Source organism: Ovis aries, chromosome 2 (assembly GCF_016772045.2).
Source record: "Ovis aries strain OAR_USU_Benz2616 breed Rambouillet chromosome 2, ARS-UI_Ramb_v3.0, whole genome shotgun sequence".
NCBI classification, from domain to species: Eukaryota; Metazoa; Chordata; class Mammalia; order Artiodactyla; family Bovidae; genus Ovis; species Ovis aries.
The window spans coordinates 149,459,727-149,479,178 of NC_056055.1; the positions used below are offsets into that span (position 1 = coordinate 149,459,727).

General features: G+C 40.2%; 1 protein-coding gene across 19 annotated transcripts in view; it reads left to right on the top strand.

The window, feature by feature from the left end:
* The window catches only part of RBMS1 (RNA binding motif single stranded interacting protein 1), a 219,739-nt gene extending 202,531 nt beyond the window's left edge, over positions 1 to 17,208 (top strand). For 7 of the 19 annotated variants that reach the window (XM_012135930.5, XM_012135940.5, XM_015093389.4 and 4 more), the window contains exons 7-15: positions 3,223 to 3,338; positions 4,378 to 4,427; positions 4,554 to 4,647; positions 7,101 to 7,148; positions 8,037 to 8,087; positions 11,254 to 11,364; positions 12,296 to 12,376; positions 13,683 to 13,767; positions 14,574 to 17,208. In XM_012135930.5, the coding sequence (XP_011991320.1) occupies positions 3,223 to 3,338; positions 4,378 to 4,427; positions 4,554 to 4,647; positions 7,101 to 7,148; positions 8,037 to 8,087; positions 11,254 to 11,364; positions 12,296 to 12,376; positions 13,683 to 13,760 (629 nt within the window). In that variant the 3' untranslated portion in view covers positions 13,761 to 13,767; positions 14,574 to 17,208. The remainder of the gene's footprint in view (positions 1 to 3,222; positions 3,339 to 4,377; positions 4,428 to 4,553; positions 4,648 to 7,100; positions 7,149 to 8,036; positions 8,088 to 11,253; positions 11,365 to 12,295; positions 12,377 to 13,682; positions 13,768 to 14,573) is intronic. The other 12 variants (XM_027964907.3, XM_042244889.2, XM_060409826.1 and 9 more) reach the window with 3 other exon arrangements.
* Positions 17,209 to 19,452: the final 2,244 nt, after the last annotated feature.

Here is a 19,452-nt window from a genome sequence, read left to right on the forward strand (position 1 = left end):
CAGGCAAGGACACTGGAGTGGGTTGCCATTTCCTTCTCCAGTGCATGAAAGGGAAAAGTGAAAGTGAAGTCACTCAGTTGTGTCCGACCTTCAGCGACCCCATGGACTGTAGCCTACCAGGCTTCTCCATCCATGGGAGTCTCCAGGCAAGAGTGCTGGAGTGGTTTGCCATTGATTACCTTCTCCAACTGGGGTGTAGTTCTTTGAAATAAGAAATTTGTTTTCCTAAGATATGGGACACCTGCCAATAGACACACTGTTTTAACGACTTACCTTTTTGGTTTTAGAGGAAGGAAAATATCTTAATGACAGTGCAGAATCATGTAGCAAATGTAATTCACTTTGAAAGATTCAGCTACATTCTGTTCCATTTGTTTCATTTTAAATGATATATTTGCAAACATGTCATTGCTCACTTGATGTTTACCTCCTCATTACATGTCTTTAGCAGGCTTGATTGTTGCCTGAAATTGCTTTTTCGTTGACAGAGCTTAATCAAGATGAATGAAAATGTGTTGGGAGCACCTTCCCACAGATAGGGAAGGCCAGTTTGGCCTCTCAGCAAAGGCACAGCCTTGGTGCTCCCCGACGACGGCTCCCCAGCTGCCTCCATTTGCACCTGCCTGCCTGGGCAGCCCTGGGGAACTTCCAGAATGATTCTGACCTGGTCACCTCCTTTCTCTGCTAATGGAGGAAAAATGGTGCATTTGCGTTGTTCCCTTTGAAGGGAACTACTTTTTCGTTTTTAATTTTACTTTCAGTCTCAGAGCTGATCTTTATAATGCCTCTAGATAAAAGCACTTCCACAAAGTGAAGCCCCACAAAGTGCCGGCACCATAGAGTTTACTCTCTCTTGCTCCGCAAGGTTATGGGGATACAGAATCCTAAAACCCTCAGATGTCATTGGAGGAAACATTTGTTACTATAAGGACCTTTCTAGATCAGTGGAGAGCGAGCTCTTGTTTCTCTCTCAGTTCTCAGTTTGTCCTCAGGAGTCAAGGACGAGGCGTCACCGGCCTCGACAGGCACTCTCTTCACTTCTGCTTGAATGTCGTCTTTTCTCGGTCCCATTTCCATCTGATTCTGAAGGGCCAGTTGCAGGATTAAAAGCATTGTCAGTGATTTAGAAAGCTCCCTGGTTTCACTGCTTCCATTTACTTTACCTTCAGTGATTGTTGGTGGAGGTGGAAATTTCCAAAAGTCAGTAGCTTTTTTTTGTTTGTTTGAAGAGACAGAGAATGTGGTTTAGGAATGTAGGATTTGGCCCCTGTCCATCTTCCATCACACCCGGCTTGCCTTAAATGGAAGAATGGAAGTTCCTCGCTCAGGAAATCAGCAGCTGGGGGAGGTAATGGAGTCAGAAGGGAAACTCAGGGCCCCTTTGTGAGTGGCGGGCACGCGTGTCTCACCAGACACAGGACGGTTTTGCTCTCACCTCCAGGCACCCATAGCAGTACAGCTGCCATTCAGACCTGAGCTCACGTGCCAGCCCATCCCTCTGGAGCAACTCAGCCAGGGAGAGGGGAAAGGAGTGCCAGTGGACAGCCTGCAAGGGGGAGTGGCAGTGGGGTTTTGGTTATGTTTTGTTTTTTTGGCAGAGCAGCATTGAGAGACACTGTTGCTTCCACACCCTGTCATTAGTGGGTGGGTAATAGTGATATAAAATAAGAGATGAATTAGGATAATAAGAGGCAAAGGAGAAAGGAGTAAATTTTCCACAAGTAATATTTTTCTCTTCATGGTTATTTAACTTTGAAACAGAACTTGAAAGTAGTAATCACCATTCCACGGTAGACAAAGGACTGGATGCAAGAGCCAGACACGAAGGTGTGCGTATCTTTATTGTGTTAACCAGAAACATACTGAAACATGTGCAACTTTTAGGAATACACCGCTGTTTCCATTATAGAAAAAAACATTTTTAAAAGCAGAAGTTATAGGTGGCCTACTGTGTTGTTGCCTTTTTTTTTTTTTTTTTTTTCGGCTAATGAAGACTTAACCCTGGTGAGAAAAGTCTGTGCATCTTAGGCACCTCTTGCTTTTCTTTGACAGTTTTTTGGGATCATTTTATGAGGCAGATATATTGTAAAGCAATTCCAAGTGGGATGATTAGAGGCCAAAAAAAGCCTTTAAAGACCGTGGGCAGGTATAGCTGTTTCCCTGCTATAGCCCCAAAATAAAATAAGACCTGTTTGTATTCATTCGTTGGTTCACCCAAGAGGGAATAAGTGCCTGCAGTATGCCGACCCAAGAGGGAATAAGTGCCTGCAGTATGCCGACCCAAGAGGGAATAAGTGCCTGCAGTATGCCAGACACTTTGGCACTGGAGGTAACAGGGATGAATAGAAGTCACTGCCCCCACAGAGCTTACACTCTGGAGGGGAGAGGGACACCAGACAGATCGCCACATTCACAAAGTATTATAGATGCTCCAAATAAAAATGCAGTGTGGTGGGGGCGGGGCGGGGGGGCCGTGTGAATTGAGAGAGTAGCATTGACGTATCTGCAGTACCATCTGTGAAACAGACAGCTAGTGGGAAGCTGCTGTATGGCCCAGGGAGCTCAGCTCAGTGCTCTGTGATGACTTAAAAGGTAGGAAGGGGAGGGTGGGAGGAAGGCTTAAGAGGGAAGGGTTGTATGTATACCTGTGGCTGATTCATGTTGTTGTAACACAGCATTGTAAAGCAGTTACCCTCCAATTTTTTAAAAATTAGAGAAATTTTTTTAAATCGAATGAATAAATAGTAAGCACCTATTTAAAAAACAAAAAAGTACAGTGTGAGCAGTATACAGGGGAACTTATTTTCTCCTGGAGGAAGTGAAGACCTCTCTGAGGAATTATAATGGAAAATTACAGGAGCATTTTTAAGTGGAGGAGGGGAGAGTGACAATGCTAGTTACATTTGAAGATTTACCGGGATGGAGCTGCAGAGGGCTCACACCTAAAGAAATACACGAGTGGATCAAAGACTGCCTTTGCCTCCTCGGAATAGCTCTTTAAATGTTTATTGCACTCCAGTTTGAAGTAAACAGCTAACGTTTTGTGTACTGCTTCTCACCAGCGGGTCCACTTCTAAGGGTCTGAATAAACTTTTGCCTTGAAGTATTCTCTCAGTTCCCTTCGAGCACCAGCATTGCTCCTATTAAAAGAATTCAGTTACATTTCGTCACTTGTAGGCACATACAATTCTGGTTTCCTGTTATTTTCCCCTGTTTATTCAGCTCCTACAGAACCGTTATTGTGTAAATTTGCGGATGGCGGACAGAAGAAGAGGCAGAACCCAAACAAATACATCCCAAATGGACGGCCCTGGCACAGAGAAGGAGAGGTGAGACTTGTAAGTCCTTTCCTGAAACTTCTGTGGGGCTGTGTCATCACACAAAATATGAGAGTAGTTACCCGTGCAGCATCTTGACGCAGTTCTCGAGTTTCTAAAATAGGGGCTAGGGTTAAAACTTCATTATCCAGATAGTGTCATGTGAGGACTTCTCACAGTGAATACAGAGCCGACAGACAATAGGTGGTGGAAACAGCCGGGTTTACCACTTAGCAACATTTATTTTTTTAAAAGTGCATTTTAAATTGCTGTAAGAAATGCACAGCTACAGTTAAGTCGCTTCAGTTGTGTCCGACTCTGTGCAGCCCACCAGGCTCCTCCGTCCCTGGGATTCTCCAGGCAAGAACACTGGAGTGGGTTGCCATTTCCTTCTCCAACACATGCATGCGTGCTAAGTCGCTTCAGTCATGTCCGACTCTATGCGACCCCATGGACAGCAGCCCACCACACAAGTGGTCTTTAATGTTATGGTTTCTTAGAATTACAGTTTTAATTACTTAGAAATTATTTTAAATATTATTAAAATAAGTAGTATATTTGTCATTCAGGGTTTTTTTACCTAATTCTTTTCAATAATATTCTTTAGAAAAAGAAAAAGAGCTCAATTTCTTAATAAAAATGTTGGCCCTCCATTCCCCCATACTAACCATAAATAAATTGTTCTTTTATTTTTTTTTTTTAAAGTAACATATTGGTTCAAGAATGTCTAAGGAACTGCCATTCAGTAGAATGTTCTACAGTCTGTACTGTCCAGTGATTGCCACTAGTCACTTGTAACGCCTTTGAAATGTAGCTGGTATGGTAGAGGGACTCAGCTTTTCGTTTGTTTAAATAGCTGTCTTTGACTAAGGGCTGCTATGTTGTACAGTTCCAATCTAGAGCTTAATTCTCGTGTTGAGTTTATAATTATGTGTGTCTAACATAAACTCTCAATTTTATCAAACACTAAACTATCCCCACTTTTTGTTGCCATGAGTCTGAGAAATGGAATTTTTAATTTGTACCTTTGCAGATGAATGTTTCTTTTTCTTTCCCATAGGCTGGAATGACACTTACTTATGACCCAACCACAGCTGCTATACAGAATGGGTATGTCATTAAGATAAATACATAATAGCTAGAGGGAAAATGTGAAGGTGGAAAATATCAGACGTTTATTCCATGAATGATTGTGCTTAAAGGATTACTTAATAAAGGCTTTTGTGTTTGTTCTAGATTTTATCCTTCACCATACAGTATTGCTACAAACCGAATGATTACTCAAACTTCTATTACACCCTATATTGCGTCTCCTGTATCTGCCTACCAGGTTTGTACCTTTAGGATTCATCAAGAGTATGACAACTTGCCAACCATGAATTATTGCTATGATTTTATGTATCTTAAAATTTTGAATATTTATAATGAAATTTTAAGTCAAATGCTAGGCAGCTTAGATACCCAATTTAGAAATAGCTGCTTTTTATTTGACAAGAGTGATTTATTTTTGTGTTTAGGAGAATTGTACAACAAAGGGAAATGGTTGTCAGTTTTGAAATTATAGCATTTTAGAATTGGGACAAACTCAGATGCTTCCTTTACAACAGGCCCTGCCGCTGGACACCATGTGTCCCAGACATTGAAACTGGAAGAGAATTGCCGTTAGGTAAAATACAGAATAGATCTGCACTATTCCTTTGTTAATTTGTCAGCAGAAACTAACAAAAGAGCAAGTAAATAATGCTAATAAATGAAGATGTGTCTCTATCAGGTAACATGAAATGAGCAATGCGTTGAGACTTGAGGCCAAAAAAGGGGAGGCGGCTTCCCATTTAGGTTATTTTTTGAAGAGGCTTTGCCTTACACTCCCAACTTAGAACCAAGGTCTCCTTCAGCACCTTGTGGTTATACTGATGATGTGGTTTTATTGGAGAGGTAGCTCCTATTCTGCGTGAATCCTGGGTGTACATGTATTTCTCCTCCCATATCGGAGTGCCTCTCACAAGGTCACCACCTTGATTGACCCAGACAGGAACACCAACGGAGTCAATTACAGACATAGGAATACACTTTTGTTAACTGTTGAGATCCTGTGTGACTAAACTTTTGTGTATTCTTGTCTTTAAAACAATTGAATTAGATATTGTAACCCTGGATTCTGGTGGTAGGGGATAATATCTAATAACTGTGTGATTTCACATCTATAAGCCTCAGTTTCCTCATCTTTAAAATGGGGATAATAATAGTTTCTATCTCATAGACTTATGATAATAACTAAAGGAGATTTTCTGTGTAAAGAGCTCAACCCAATATCTGGCCTATGATTAGCACTCAGTAAATGTTAGCTATGATTATCATTATTGTCCTTTACACTTTACATCCAGGATTAGCTGGCTGGTAAGAGTATATCCATTCTGGTTTTTTAAAATAATGGATTGGTCAACATAAGCAATATAGCAAAGGTGGTTCTGTCTAAAAGCATTGAAGTAGCTCTGAATAACAAAGAGAAGTGTTTAAATACACTAGAACTGAAGTTGTAAAGTAGCATTTACGCCTCTCTCAGCTTCTAGGTTCTTTTCACTTCCTTTCTCTGAGCCATCACTCATTGTCTTTTATCTCCTTGGGTTGTTAAGTTTCTTACGCTGCTACTTCAGTCTGCTCATCTGCTCGGTGTAGCACTCACTCATTTAATCCCTCTCTAATGATTTTGAACTCAAGATTTGTTTATTTTCCTTGCCTGTCTGAGATTCACTGAGATCTGCTGCAGTGCATTTTCCCTAATTAACAATTCCTGTGTCTGATTTTAAAGGATAGTTTTCTTTCTTAACTATTTGAACTTTTCAACCTCTAATAGGGACAAGTAAGCATATTCTCAGGCAAATGAAAGATTGTGCATATTAATTTCAGTGTATACACTGTAGATATTTACAGCTATGAATGTATCTCCTCACAACCTCTTTTTCTGTCTTTGCTATAATGGCAGTGACCATTTTGGCCACAGAATTATTTCATGGAGTAGAAGAAAATTAGGAGACCAGTGTTGTTAATAGATTTGATAGACCTAACTGGAAACAGCATTTCATTGCAAAGGCCTGATTTCTTTTCCTGGGCAATCTGTTTCCCTAAGATACATGTGGAATTTTATTCCAATTGCCTGGCCCTCAGTGGCGTTGCTTGTTAGATCCTCAACCCCATAAGTTCAGGGGCTCAATGGGGTCAGAAAATGGGCTTTAAGTGATCTGTGATTCTCTTAAATGCAAAGTGTCACTGGTAATGTATGCAGTCAGGTGCAGAGGGAAAGGTCTATTTCCTTCATCAGGTTTTCAAAAGGATTCATGATTCAAAAGAGAATAAAGAACCAATAAAGAACATAGATTATTATTCCCATTTTATAGTTAGGGAAAATTGAGGAAAATAAATTGACAGCAGCAGATTTGTTGCTTCCGAAAGAAAATTGGATTAGATGTCATGGCTCCCTAACCCCATGATGATATGAGCTATTAGATTATCAGGACCACAGAAATATACCACGGATGAGTGCATCTGGCCCAAATTGGGGTCTGCAGGGAGCTGCTCGCCTCCCCGTGATGTTTTCAGTGAAGGCCTGGCGCTCATGTTGGAGCGGGCCTTTCTCCACTAAACCACTATATGCTTATATTAATACAATTGGATTTGAGAAATTGGCATCTGCAAGAAACCACCAATATCCCGATGGGGAAAGGCTACAGTCCAGATAACTGAAATGCTAACGAGGCAGAAGCACTTAACTTTGGTCTGCCTTAGGTGGCAAAGGAAACCAGAGAAAGCAAGTATCGGGGCTCTGCTATCAAGGTAAATCACAATCCATTCTTCCCCATGACTCTTCCCCGTGTCCTCTCTGTAGAACCTCTTAACAGTAGGGGATGAGATGCAGGAGGGTTTTGTTCTCAAGAATTAAGAGACAAGCTTATTCTGAAATCTAACCTCAGGAAAGCTTTGGGTATCAAGAAATGGACTGATAGTCTCTTCTCTAGAGTGGCAGAAACAACCCTGCTTTCTTCCATGCCACAGAATCTGACTCTCAGTCATTTCTCAGTCCAGAGGGTCTACTGTATAGATATCCTTTTACCTGTAGATGTCAGGATCTAGTTACTAAAGTTTAATTTTCTAAATATGAATTTCAGATTTTTATATTTCACACTAACTAGAAATTATTGACCACCAGACAAGATTTTTGAAATACAATGTCCTGGGTATCAAAAGGGAGTTGAATTTGATTACTCTTAAAGTAAGCACATACTTTAAGGGTTAGTTTCTAGTAAGAAGTGCTGGAATGAATGCTCATTCCTCTGTATTCCTAAAGCACCTATGTTCCTACGTTGATTGTAACACTTTTCACTGTTTCTTTGAGTTGTTTACTTGTTTATCTCCCTTGGTTAGATAGTAAATTTCTTGAGGGTGGGGCCCCTGTCTTATTGCCTTTACCTCTTTGGTGCTTGATACTCAAATACTTTTTCAGTGGGCAGATGGAACTTGGTTTTGAATAATCATTTCATCCTATTCAGAGTGACCAGTTTGTCAAGAACTCTTAACTGCCTTAAGTTAAATCCTTTTAATCAATTGATAGTATTGTTTCTTTATTTTCCTCCTGTAGATTTTAACATGATTAAAAGATCTCTAGAGAAATAAGTAGCGCTCCTATGGAAATCAATGTTTCTTCCAAAATCCTTCCTTTTCCAGGTGCAAAGTCCTTCCTGGATGCAACCTCAACCATATATCCTACAGCACCCTGTAAGTTTTTCCTCTTAGTGGCTTTGTAGTTTTCAAGTAAGCTATGTATAAGTTAAAAACCATTCTCTGGGTTTAAATCATTTGTGCAAAGGTGGTGTAGTATTTGGGAAGTGTTAAATATGAAATATTGAGAATGTATAAGTTCATCATAAAACTTTGACTCACCTTGTCTTAAAACAGATTGGTAGTTGACATTAAGTTAGATTTGCAATCCATGAGAATTTAAATATAGGAGATCATTCCACTGAATTTTTAAATTTTAAAGTTTTTAAATTGCTAAATTTTTAACCATACTTGTGATGAAATAGCTCTTTGTCTACATTCTGTTTAATGCAAATATAAAGTGTTCAAAATTGACCTAGGGTTTTTTCATCAGTGTTAAGCTCTTCATGGAAATTTTAAATACTAAAAGTAACACCTACTGAGGGTAAATAACAAATGTGATTTCTTTAGTGACACAAGCATGTACTGTACATACATATATATTACATTTTTTAAATTGAATGAGTTCACTTCACCTTGTTAGATAGTATATTGAATGTATTTTTCAAAAATACATAAAATCCAGTTTGTCAAATTAGAACATGAGTTTAGAATGTTAAAAAGAAAGAGAAAAAACAAAAATCACAAAAAAGACTAAGAATGCGTAATATAATAATCTGGATGCTCACCACAAAGTGAGCCTAAGCTTTCTAATAACCAGTGCAAAATGGGAATCTTAATAAGCAGAATAGCTCATAGTGCTTATAAAACAGATCAGTTGCATAGGGAAAAGCACATTGTTCTTGGCCTTAAAATGAGACAGGAATTTCTTTAGGACAACTTCCGAAAGAGGACACTACACAGTGTTAGACCAGGCATGTGAAACAGCAGAACAGGGACACGTTCTGAACAGGAAGTTGCTGAGATGACTTTGAAGGAGAGAAAGCATGTGTAGTTGATACCACAGGAGAGGAGCTCTCTGATGGTGTATCTATATGTTATATTGTCTGTATAGACATGCACACATATGTTTCTACACACCCACACATGCATCTACGCACATCCACCCACTAAGCCACACAAACGCCCATGGCAGTCTACATCCCAGGTACTCTGTGCTGTCCTATTTGGGAATGCTAGAGATCAGCTCACTTTTCATCTGGGGGCTTTCTAGGACAATAGCTCCTACAGATGAATGAGGAAGAGCAGCAGGCAACTCCTGAATTTTATAGTCTTCTGAGTTATTTCATGTTACCACTCACTTTTGAATGATGTACATTAAATTTTTAAAGGAAAAAATTCTTATGAAATATATTAATATCAAGTGATCTCTGACATGGGCTTCCCTGGTAGCTCAGCTGGTAAAGAATTGGCCTACAATGTAGGAGATTCAGGTTTGATTCCTTGGTTGGGAGGATCCGCTGCAAAGGGATAGGCTACCCACTCCAGTATTCTTGGGCTTCCCATGTGGCTCAGCTGGTAAAGAATCCACCTGCAATGTGGGAGACCTGGGTTCGATCCCTGGGTTGGGAAGATCTCCTGGAGAAGGGAAAGGCTACCCACTCCAGTTTTCTGGCCTGGAGAATTCCGTGGACTGTGTAGTCCTTGGGGTCACAAAGAGTCGGACACGACTGAATGACTTTCACGCAACTACTATCTCTGACGTGAATCTGCATCCTTTGGCACTCTTCTCCTGGAGGGAGGAGAGCTTACCTATTAGAGACAGGCAGCACATCTCTTAGTTGAACACCACTGAGACAGCAGTAGTGTGTGCAGAAGGACCCACCTGAGGAGTCATTCCTTTTCCGCACCCAGATTTAGACTTCCTGAGACTAGCACTAAAGTTCCTGCATATCAGCTTTTACCCTCAATTGTGTATCTAACTATCAATAAATAACTGTTTTTAAGAGATGATGAGTCAGTCCCAGTGATACCAAAAACCTAACATTAATAATTGTGTGATGTATCAGAGTAATTGCACCCTCAGGTAATTGGATGATTGCAGAAGTGAGAGGAATGCGATAATCTGTAAGAATGTTACAATGGGATAAATTAGAGAAGATGCAAAACTCCAGAAATAGAACTAATTGAATTTCATATACAATCAGGGTGCCATTAAGTAATCATTAAAAATGATAATGAGAGCAAGGCAGTAAGTTAGGTAAATACTGATAATGGAATGTTAAGTTAAAAAGCAAAACCCAGGATATGAAGTAGTTTCGTATTTCATATGAACCTGGTTGCAACTCTGTAAAAATATGTGGAAGCCAGAATCCATGCAGTGCTACCCAGACAATGCTAATAGCCATGTATTAGAGACTGGCTGGGTTATATGAGTGATTTTTTTCACCCCTCCTCTGTGTTTTTAACTATATTTAATTTAATTTTATTTATTTATTAATTTTAATTGGAAGGTAATTGCTTTACAGCTATGTTTAATTTTGTTTTTGAAGACCAGAATTTTTTCCAATGAAGTCAAAGATTCTGAAATTAGATTATTAATTATATCTGAATATGCTTCCCTCCCCTGGCACCAAATTACAGTTGCAAGTTCTGAGAAACACTGAGTGAATGAAGACTGTGATCTTGACCCTAACAGCCTGACCTTGAATCAAATGACTTTTTTTTTTTAACATTTTTTTAATAAGACGCTGTATTTATAATATGCAGTATAGTATATTGTGTTGTGACTGCATAAAACATCAGCTGTCATTTACTTTAAAAATGAATTGAGTATTTTGTAACCCTGGCCAGCCCAAAGTAGTTTGTTTCCTGTCACAGCACATAGTCCTCCCATGGACTAGCTTGCTCTACAGTTAAGTGAAGAGAAAGGGAGCGGTGTTTAATAGAAAGGGATTTCTATGAAGTGAGTGCTCTTTAGAAAAGTCTCGGGGAGACTTACCTGGTGGTCCAGTGGCTGAGGCTCCATGTTCCCAATGCAGGGGACCTGGGTTTGATCCCTGGCCAGAGAGCTAGATCTCACATGCAGCTAAACAAAGATTTTACAAGTCTCAGCACAACCTAGACGATTTTTAAGAAATCGCATATGACAGTTTACAAGTTTGAAGGGAGGTTATTTTTGCTTCATGTTCTGCAGCAGGCTAAGCCATTTCCTATGGAAAAGGTGGTTCCAGAATTCCCCTCTGCCCTCAGTGTGTCTCACTTGCTCTGTCTGACTCCCCAGGGTGCCGTGTTAACTCCCTCCATGGAGCATACCATGTCACTACAGCCTGCGTCTATGATCAGCCCTCTGGCCCAGCAAATGAGTCATCTGTCACTTGGCAGCACCGGAACAGTAGGTGGCAAATTAATATCATGTGTCTCAGCTTACAGAGGAGGCTAAATTCGTGTAGCCTGGTTTTCCTTATCAGTTATAGGCTCTATAATGTCAGAGGTTATATCTGATCCCCTCTCACCTCCCACATTGCCTTCCACATAGTAAATACTCAGAGATTTCTTGATTAATCGATGAACTAAAAGTCTGTCCTCTGGCTATCTGTCTCTCCTGTATCAGAATATAGCATCCAAACAAAATCACTGGTAGCCCTAGTAACTGGTATCATTCATTCACACTGGCAGACCTGGTCCCATGAAGCCAAAGATGAAGGTGATACATGGTAATAAAGGCAGGGGATTTTTCCCCACTTACTTCCACTTGTATGGGTTTTAGGGGCACTGAATCACAATCGTAGTATTGACTTTCCCCAAGTCCAGGGTTGCCGTTGGGTATGGAGTTAAGCTGATATCAGATTAATTTCCAGGTTTGATATGTGTAGCATTTAGATGGTAAGATGACCAAAGGCTTTTAATTGAGACCATATCTGTGGTGACTTATTAGAACAAAGGGTAGTATTTTCTTTGCTTACGTTCACAGCAAACAGCAGCAGCTCATCAAGGCTAAAACAGGGCCACATACGTCAAATGAGAAATCTCTCCTGCCTTTGGAGAAGGATAATTTTCAGCATCAGGAAAGCAAGGGTCCATTTTCCATTTTTCCCCATTTTTCAGTGACCTGCTGAAGATCTAAGGCATCTACTTCTTCGGTCTCCACTTACGGGAACAGTTCTAATTCAGGCAGCTGCTGTAAATGAATGAGGTTTTTTGAGGGAGAGAGCTTCTAGATTAAAATAGCACATTAGTGATACTGAATTATTGAGGATGAGAAACTGTAATGATCTTCACCCATGGCTTGTCATTGGCCACCCTGACCGTGTTCTTCTTTCCAGTACATGCCTGCCACATCAGCTATGCAAGGGGCCTACTTGCCACAGTACACACATGTGCAGACGGCGGCAGTTCCTGTGGAGGTTGGTACACACCATCCAGTGGCCATATGGCAATGAGTAGTCTCAAAAGTGGGTAAATCGGAACTCAAGGAAGAATCAAATCAAAAGTGACACATGTACATAAAGAACTGAGTTTAGAGGAAGTGTATGCTTAGAGTTGTTTTCAGCTATGAAATACAATTCTCTGCATACAGATTAGCATAGCAATATCCAAGCCACACCCACAGGGCTCCCTGAAATATTTTAATATTTTATAAGCTTGTAGCACATTTCATTACCCCCTCAAGTCTCTATCCTATCTCCTCTAAAATGATACTTCCAGGCAAATTAAGATAAAGCTGGAGTTTGCAGTCCTGGTACCAGAGATTGTATCAATAATAATCATTATAAAAATCTGTTATAATTAAATACTTGGAAAAAATATTTCAGAATTTAACAGGGATAAAAAACAAACCATACCTGTTTTTGTAGAAGACTTATAGAGCTAAATAACTCTTAGTTCTTGTTATGGAAGATACTGGTATGATATTAATATGGAAGAAATCTGACATTTGAATTCAAGTTGGGCAGAAAGCATAGTGTTTTCCTGCAAAGTATCCTTGAAATTCTAAGGAAATTTATCTACCCAGTCGATCCCATCAGCTAGTCACATCCCATAGGTTCCAATTCCAAAAACAGCCCTGGGATTGTGGCTGAATTACAGAGGAGGTAGCGTTTTTTGTTTTGCTTTGTTTGCCTCTAAATGGTTTAAATTTGTGCAGTTATTGGCAACCACAGTTACTGGAACCCACAATCCATATCTGCAGTGCTGAAACAAACAAATCTTAAGAATTTTCTTTGTAACTACTTCAGCAAAAACCTGACCTGTGGCAGAAGCCCAGCTGAACTGACCCAAGACAAGATCTTTGCCCCCTTTACACTGTATCTTCATACTTGTCAGCACAGACCTGTTAATGTGTTTGATCATAAAGTACAATCTGAGACCCCACTATCATCGGTAATACACAGCATATGTGTAGTATATTTCAGATTGTAAAATCTGAAATTACTGAGGTCCAAGTCACTTCTGGCCCCAGAGGATAAGAGATTTGTTTAATAAATTGTAGTTTGATGTGAAGAGATAACTCATACAAGTTGGAAGAGGTTCTTTGGGTCTATCAGACACTTAAACTCCTTAGGGAAGTAATTAACCTTGAAGGCTCTATATGACATTAAGAAAATCACCTGTAAGCAGTGCTTGTCTCTACGATGTGGGACGCAGTCCAGTCTGGTTAGTAGAGTTTGGATTTCATTGCTCACATGTCTCATCTGTTCTGCTTTGTTGTAGGAGGCGAGTGGTCAGCAGCAGGTGACTGTGGAGACGTCTAATGACCATTCTCCATATACCTTTCAACCCAATAAGTAACTGTGAGGTATGAGGGAACAATCTCCATCACTGTAGGGCTCGAGTCAAGGAAAGGCTGTGATGATTTTATCAGAATGGTACTTAGAACAACTCAGGTCTGGTCACGCTGCTTCAGTCATGGCAGGGGAATCCACTGTTACTGAAATCTTAAAATCAGTGATTTTGTGGTCTTGTAAATTAAGTATTCTGTCCAAAAAGAGCACAGTGCCTTATATTGAAGTCAAATGTGTGTTTGCTGTCTCTCCTTCCCTATCTGCCTGCAAAATCAGTAACATACTCAGAGAATACCAGGTACCAAATGTGTCCTACATTTATGTATATAGATAGATAGATAGATAGATATGTGTGTGTGAGAGAGTATATACCTATATATGTATATTTCCTATTATTTTAATGCTCACAGACTGAAGGAGAAACAGTGTAAGATTTTGCTTAGTCTAGTGTTACACACTAGCAGTATCTTGACAGAATCAAATGTGAGTATGCTTAGACTGATAGATTGCTTCCCCACTCTCACTTGAACCACATATCTCAAAACTTGTCCCTCTGCCATGCAGATTACATTGAACAACTGTGTGGAACATAGAGCACTGGGGTTTCTAGATTGCCCTGGTCTCAGATTTAAAAGGTGGTCTCGGGACATAGACAGGGACCCTCAGTTCCAGAATTTGCACTTACTGACCTACCACCAGTGATGAGCAGATCCTTTCTCAAACATATATGTCTTTAAAGCAAGAAAGAGATGACAAAGCTCAATGGTCTGTTACACCAACTGTTACAAGAGCATTTGTTTTTTATATTTTTCTCTTCCAGATGTACAGAAGGGTGTTCTTATATGAAGAAGGTTGTGAAGGCTGAACAATCATGGATTTTTCTGATCAATTGTGCTTTAGGAAATTATTGACAGTTTTGCACAGGTTCTTGAAAACGTTATTTATAATGAAATCAACTAAAACTATTTTTGCTATAAGTTCTATAAGGTGCATAAAACCCTTAAATTCATCTAGTAGCTGTTCCCCTGAACAGGTTTATTTTAGTAAAAAACAAAAAAACAAAAAAATAAGCAAAAAAAAAAAAAAAAAAAAAGATTTTTATCAAATGTTATGATGCAAAAAAAAAAGAAAAAAAAAGAAAAAAGGGAAAAAAAAAAAAAAGAAAAGAAAACTTCAATTCTCTGGGTATGCACAAAGACCATGAAGACTTACTCAAGTGCATGACCGGATTCTTGTGGTTTTGTTCATTTTGTATTTCGTTTGTGTTTTTTTCCGCTGTATGAAATGGGCTTTCTGACGTTTAAATAGTCCGACTTCACCCCTGGTGTTCTGTGCTTGCAGTGAGAGTGTTACCGCCAGTGTCTCTTTTCTTAGCTTTCCGTTTCCCTTCCCACGTCGTGTGAAGTGTCTTATCCTTTTCTATGAATTCCAATTTGCCTTAACTCTTTTGATGCTGTAGCTGTTTCAGTAAAAGTTAGTTCAAACTAATGATGTAGAATGCTTTGACCAAATGGGCTGGTCTATTATGCCTTGTAAAACAGCAGCATAGGGCTTTTAAAAGGTAGTCAATAAAAGTTGCTGAAATTTTGGCTTTTTTAAATATGTAGTAGGTGTTTTTAATGATTTTTCACATAATGTGTAAGGTAGTGAAATGCAAGAAGGGAAAACTGTTTTGTGTGAAACACATTTTCTGACTGGGGAACTTTTAATAGGGTGAATTGTTTGTAAGGCTGTGCGCCAACAGTTTCCTCTGATAGTTTGACTGATTTAGGAGATCTGCTGTATGATGCAATGTAAAGTCTTTTTTGCCTTTTTTCAGGAAAAAAAAAAAAAACTAACTTGATGTTCTAGATTTAGTGTAGGTAGCGTTGGGGCAGGGGGTGGGGGGGGGGGAGGGGAGTCACCGAATGTTTTGTCCTTCCTTTATGCTAATGATAGTGCTTTAGAATGAGAATGACGCCTGAGATCTGGCAAACCGAGGGGAAAAAAATGTTGCTATTGCAACTAAATGGCAAAAGCTAAAAGTAAGGATTTATCTTCAAACATAAAGCTGAGATATGAATAGAAGCAAAACGATTGGCTACTAGCTCTCTCTATTACGTAAATTTGAGAAATAGAAATTACTTGGCACTTTTAAAGGTAACTTCACCAAAGACCGAAGAGCCAGTAACCAGTAGCTCCAACTAGTCTCAGCATCACGTCTTCTGTGCTCTTTATTTTTGCCGGACCAGTTTGCGGTTAGGAGAATGTGCCTTTTTTGTACCTTTGCATTTAGGTTTTCTAATTTTAATTGATGTATGGACACACACAAACAAAAAAGCGTGAAGGAAGATTTGGATCCAAGCAGTGCCACACTTTACATCATCACTACAAGTGTTCAGTGTAAAGAAAAACCAATTTTGAAACTATGAAATTCCTGATTCATAAATACACAGTTATTTCTACTTTAGTACCTAGAAGATAATTCACTGTTATTAAAGCTCTTTTATTAAGACAATTGCGTATGTTTGAAAAGCAATGGTAAATTAAGTTGTCTTCCAAAACTGTGTACCTGTCTGGTCAACTGTGTGTGATCAGTTATCTACCTCAGAGTCTATTTTCTTTTGTGCTGGGACAGGTTGCTGGCCCTCCCTGTTTCCACAGACCAAATCCTTCCTAGCTCAGGAGCTAGGCCTAAGCAGTTATTTCTTTCGAGTATTTTTTAGTTCTTAAAATTTATGCTTGTATTTGATTATAGATGTCAGTGACATTTCATAGTTTCAAAAGTCCTTGCTGCTCTGAGAAGTGTAGATTCTAGTGAAAATTACATAGTCATAAGAGAAATGTGTTTTTGTTTTTGTTTTGTTTCCTTTTTTTAAAGTTGTGGTATTATTGGTTCTATGCTCCCTGGAATATTACTGCTTTGTGAAAGTCCAGACCGAACGCAGCACCCTCTTTGTACCTAGTACGTTATAAACCTGGGTCTCTCACTACTTGATATTTTTGCATTAGTTAAGACAGAAATTTGATAGCTCAGTTAGAGAGGAGGGAAAATCTGCTGCTAGAAATGTCTGAACTAAGTGCCATACTCGTCTGGGTAAGATTTGGGAAACATAACCTCTGTACATAAAAAAAGAAAAAAAAAATCAGTTAAACATCACATAGTAGACAGCCATTAAATTATAAAAAAATTAATTTATGAAGAAAGACCTTTTGTACAGATTGAAAAAAAAAGATTTTCATAGAGATATCTATATGATCAAGAGAGTTAATTTTTTATTTTTGTTTTACTAGTGCCACAAACTTGCCAGTGGTAACTTATTTGTCCGGTTCAAGATAACTCTGTAGTTTTCTTTCCTAGGACTTGTTGTTAAACGCCAAAAGACATTTTTGAACTGTACATTTGATCAGATTGTTAGCTTTTTTCTGTTTTATTTCTTTTGAAAACCTTTGAATAAAAAACATCTGAAATTTTATTTTTCCTGTCAGTTTCTTTTTAGGTTAGATTAAATGTATATCAGAATTTCATTTCATTTCTGATCTCTTCCTTTAGTTCAGTGAATTGGTTGGAAATTGAGTTGAAAATTATTTTAGATTCAGTACATATTCAAAATACATTTCCTTTAAAAGAATTGGAAAAACCATCCCACTGTCTCATTTTTGGCTATTTCAGTTCATGGACGCAAGGACAACCATTAGCTCACCACGTTTCCCCTCAGCAAATTCCACCTTTGGTCTGTCCTTAAAGGTCAAAGAACCATATCCCTTTCCTCCTTCCTTCCTGCTACCTTTTGACTGTGGTGCTGTCATTGCCCAGCAAGGGGGGCAGAATAAAAACTGTCACTGTTTAATAAGCAGGTTCACAGGTAAGGATTTCAAGATGGTCTTACCCCTGCCTTGATGACTTGGGCCTCCTTTAGTGACCTCGTTTGGCTGTGCCCAGTAGGAGGCTCTGGTGCAACATTCATGGAGGAAAGACACGACTCTCTTTCCCACGCTGACATGCTTTATGAGAGACTCTTAGTATAAGAACTTGACTTTTACCCAAGGTAAATGAAATATTTTAGTGTAGTTATAAAGGTTTCTTTTTCTGCTGCCCAATGACTCTGTCCTGATGAAAGGAATGGGCAAGAAAAATATCCGTAGCCTCCCATTTCTGTCTGCCTCCAATGCAATGTGATATGTGAATTAAATACAAGAGGTTTAGAGCACTTCACTTGCCAGAGCTGAGAAAGCCCCAGTCCTCTCTGGCTCCTTGAGTAAAGGAAGCCAGGTTCTCTGATGATAACCAGTGCATCAGAGGGGAAGATGTCGGGGCCGGAGCAAAGTGTGGCCTCGTTGAGATGAAGGCAAGCTACCAAGAATGTAAACAGTGTGATCTCATGTTCTTGGTGTCCCCATGCTTCTTCATAGGACCACCGGCCAGAGACAGGAAAAAAATACTACTGCGCTCCTTAGGTTTTGTTAACCTCATTTTTATTCTTTTAAGATGGCTCATGTCATTGGAGTCCTGGGACACCCAGAGGCTGTCATTCATACAGAAACTGATAAATGCTTTTTCAGAGCACCTTTTCTATCTGAACAACAGGGCCGAGCAAGCCAGATTGCTGATGAATAAAAAAGGAGCTATCGCTTACACACAGAAAGAGGACCTGTGGCACCCCTGGGGATTAACCCCAGGTTCCTCGGGCCATCATCAGGGGCCAGGGTCCAAGCAGCGGGGTGGAATTCTTGCCTTGGAAGGCAGGGAGGAAACTGGCAGCAGCTCCCTGGTGTGCCTCCTTCCCTCTTTATGGGCCAAAATGAGAGAGCAGTGGTGGATGGGAGCCCCGTTTCCTCCCATGCCTTTCAAGGGCAGTGGAGCAGGCTATATCCACTGGAGCCTGCATTCCACCTCCTCTCAAATTTCATAAATGCTGCTTAAAAAGTCACACGGAAAGGCCATGCCTCCCAGCCTGAGCAGGGGCTGAAAAATGTTCAAATGAGACCGCAATAGCCTCATTCCACCGAAATAGCCAAAAAGGAGAAGATCCAGGGGCCTTGGATAAAGATCACAGACTAGTCACCACCACCCTCCTCCCACAATTCACGAAAAGCTTCAGAAGATGACAAGTAGGTGAAGCAGGAAATCTCAGAGCCAGAGTTAAAGAAAAGCCGAGTAGTTTCTTCCCCTTGAATAGCAATGTGATGAGATAAGCAAGGGAGTAGGGGGACACTGGCGTCCCCACTGGGCAGCCCGGGCAGGCTGCAGGCCAATGCCCAGGGGGTCCAGTGCACAGCTAGGGGGTGGTGCTGTGCGCCCATCCTTCCTGTGGGTGATCTTGGCCAGGCAATGGAATTTCAGTCCTGTGGAATGGCTCCAGATTGTCTCCCATCAGGATGCTCTGGATCTTAACAGGGCCCGGGAGTGTTCCCACTTAAGCCACTAGAGGGAGGACTTTGTCACTCTTCACCTGCATATGTGAGATCCGAAGGCAGGAGACCCCGGCCTCGGAGGCCTCGGAGGGGGCGCCGCTGGTGGAAATTGAGGTGTGCACACCGCTGGGGATTACAGGCTACTTGAACTGGGGGTTAATGGTAAGAAGTGTTGCCCAATGCTGGCAGCTCCCTTCTGAGAGCATTGTTGCTGAGACTGGCAAGTAACTTACATGACTTAAGATTCAAGGAAGCTGGAGTCAGGGAGGGAGCCAAAAACCTTGCCAGACCTTATGACTCCAAGT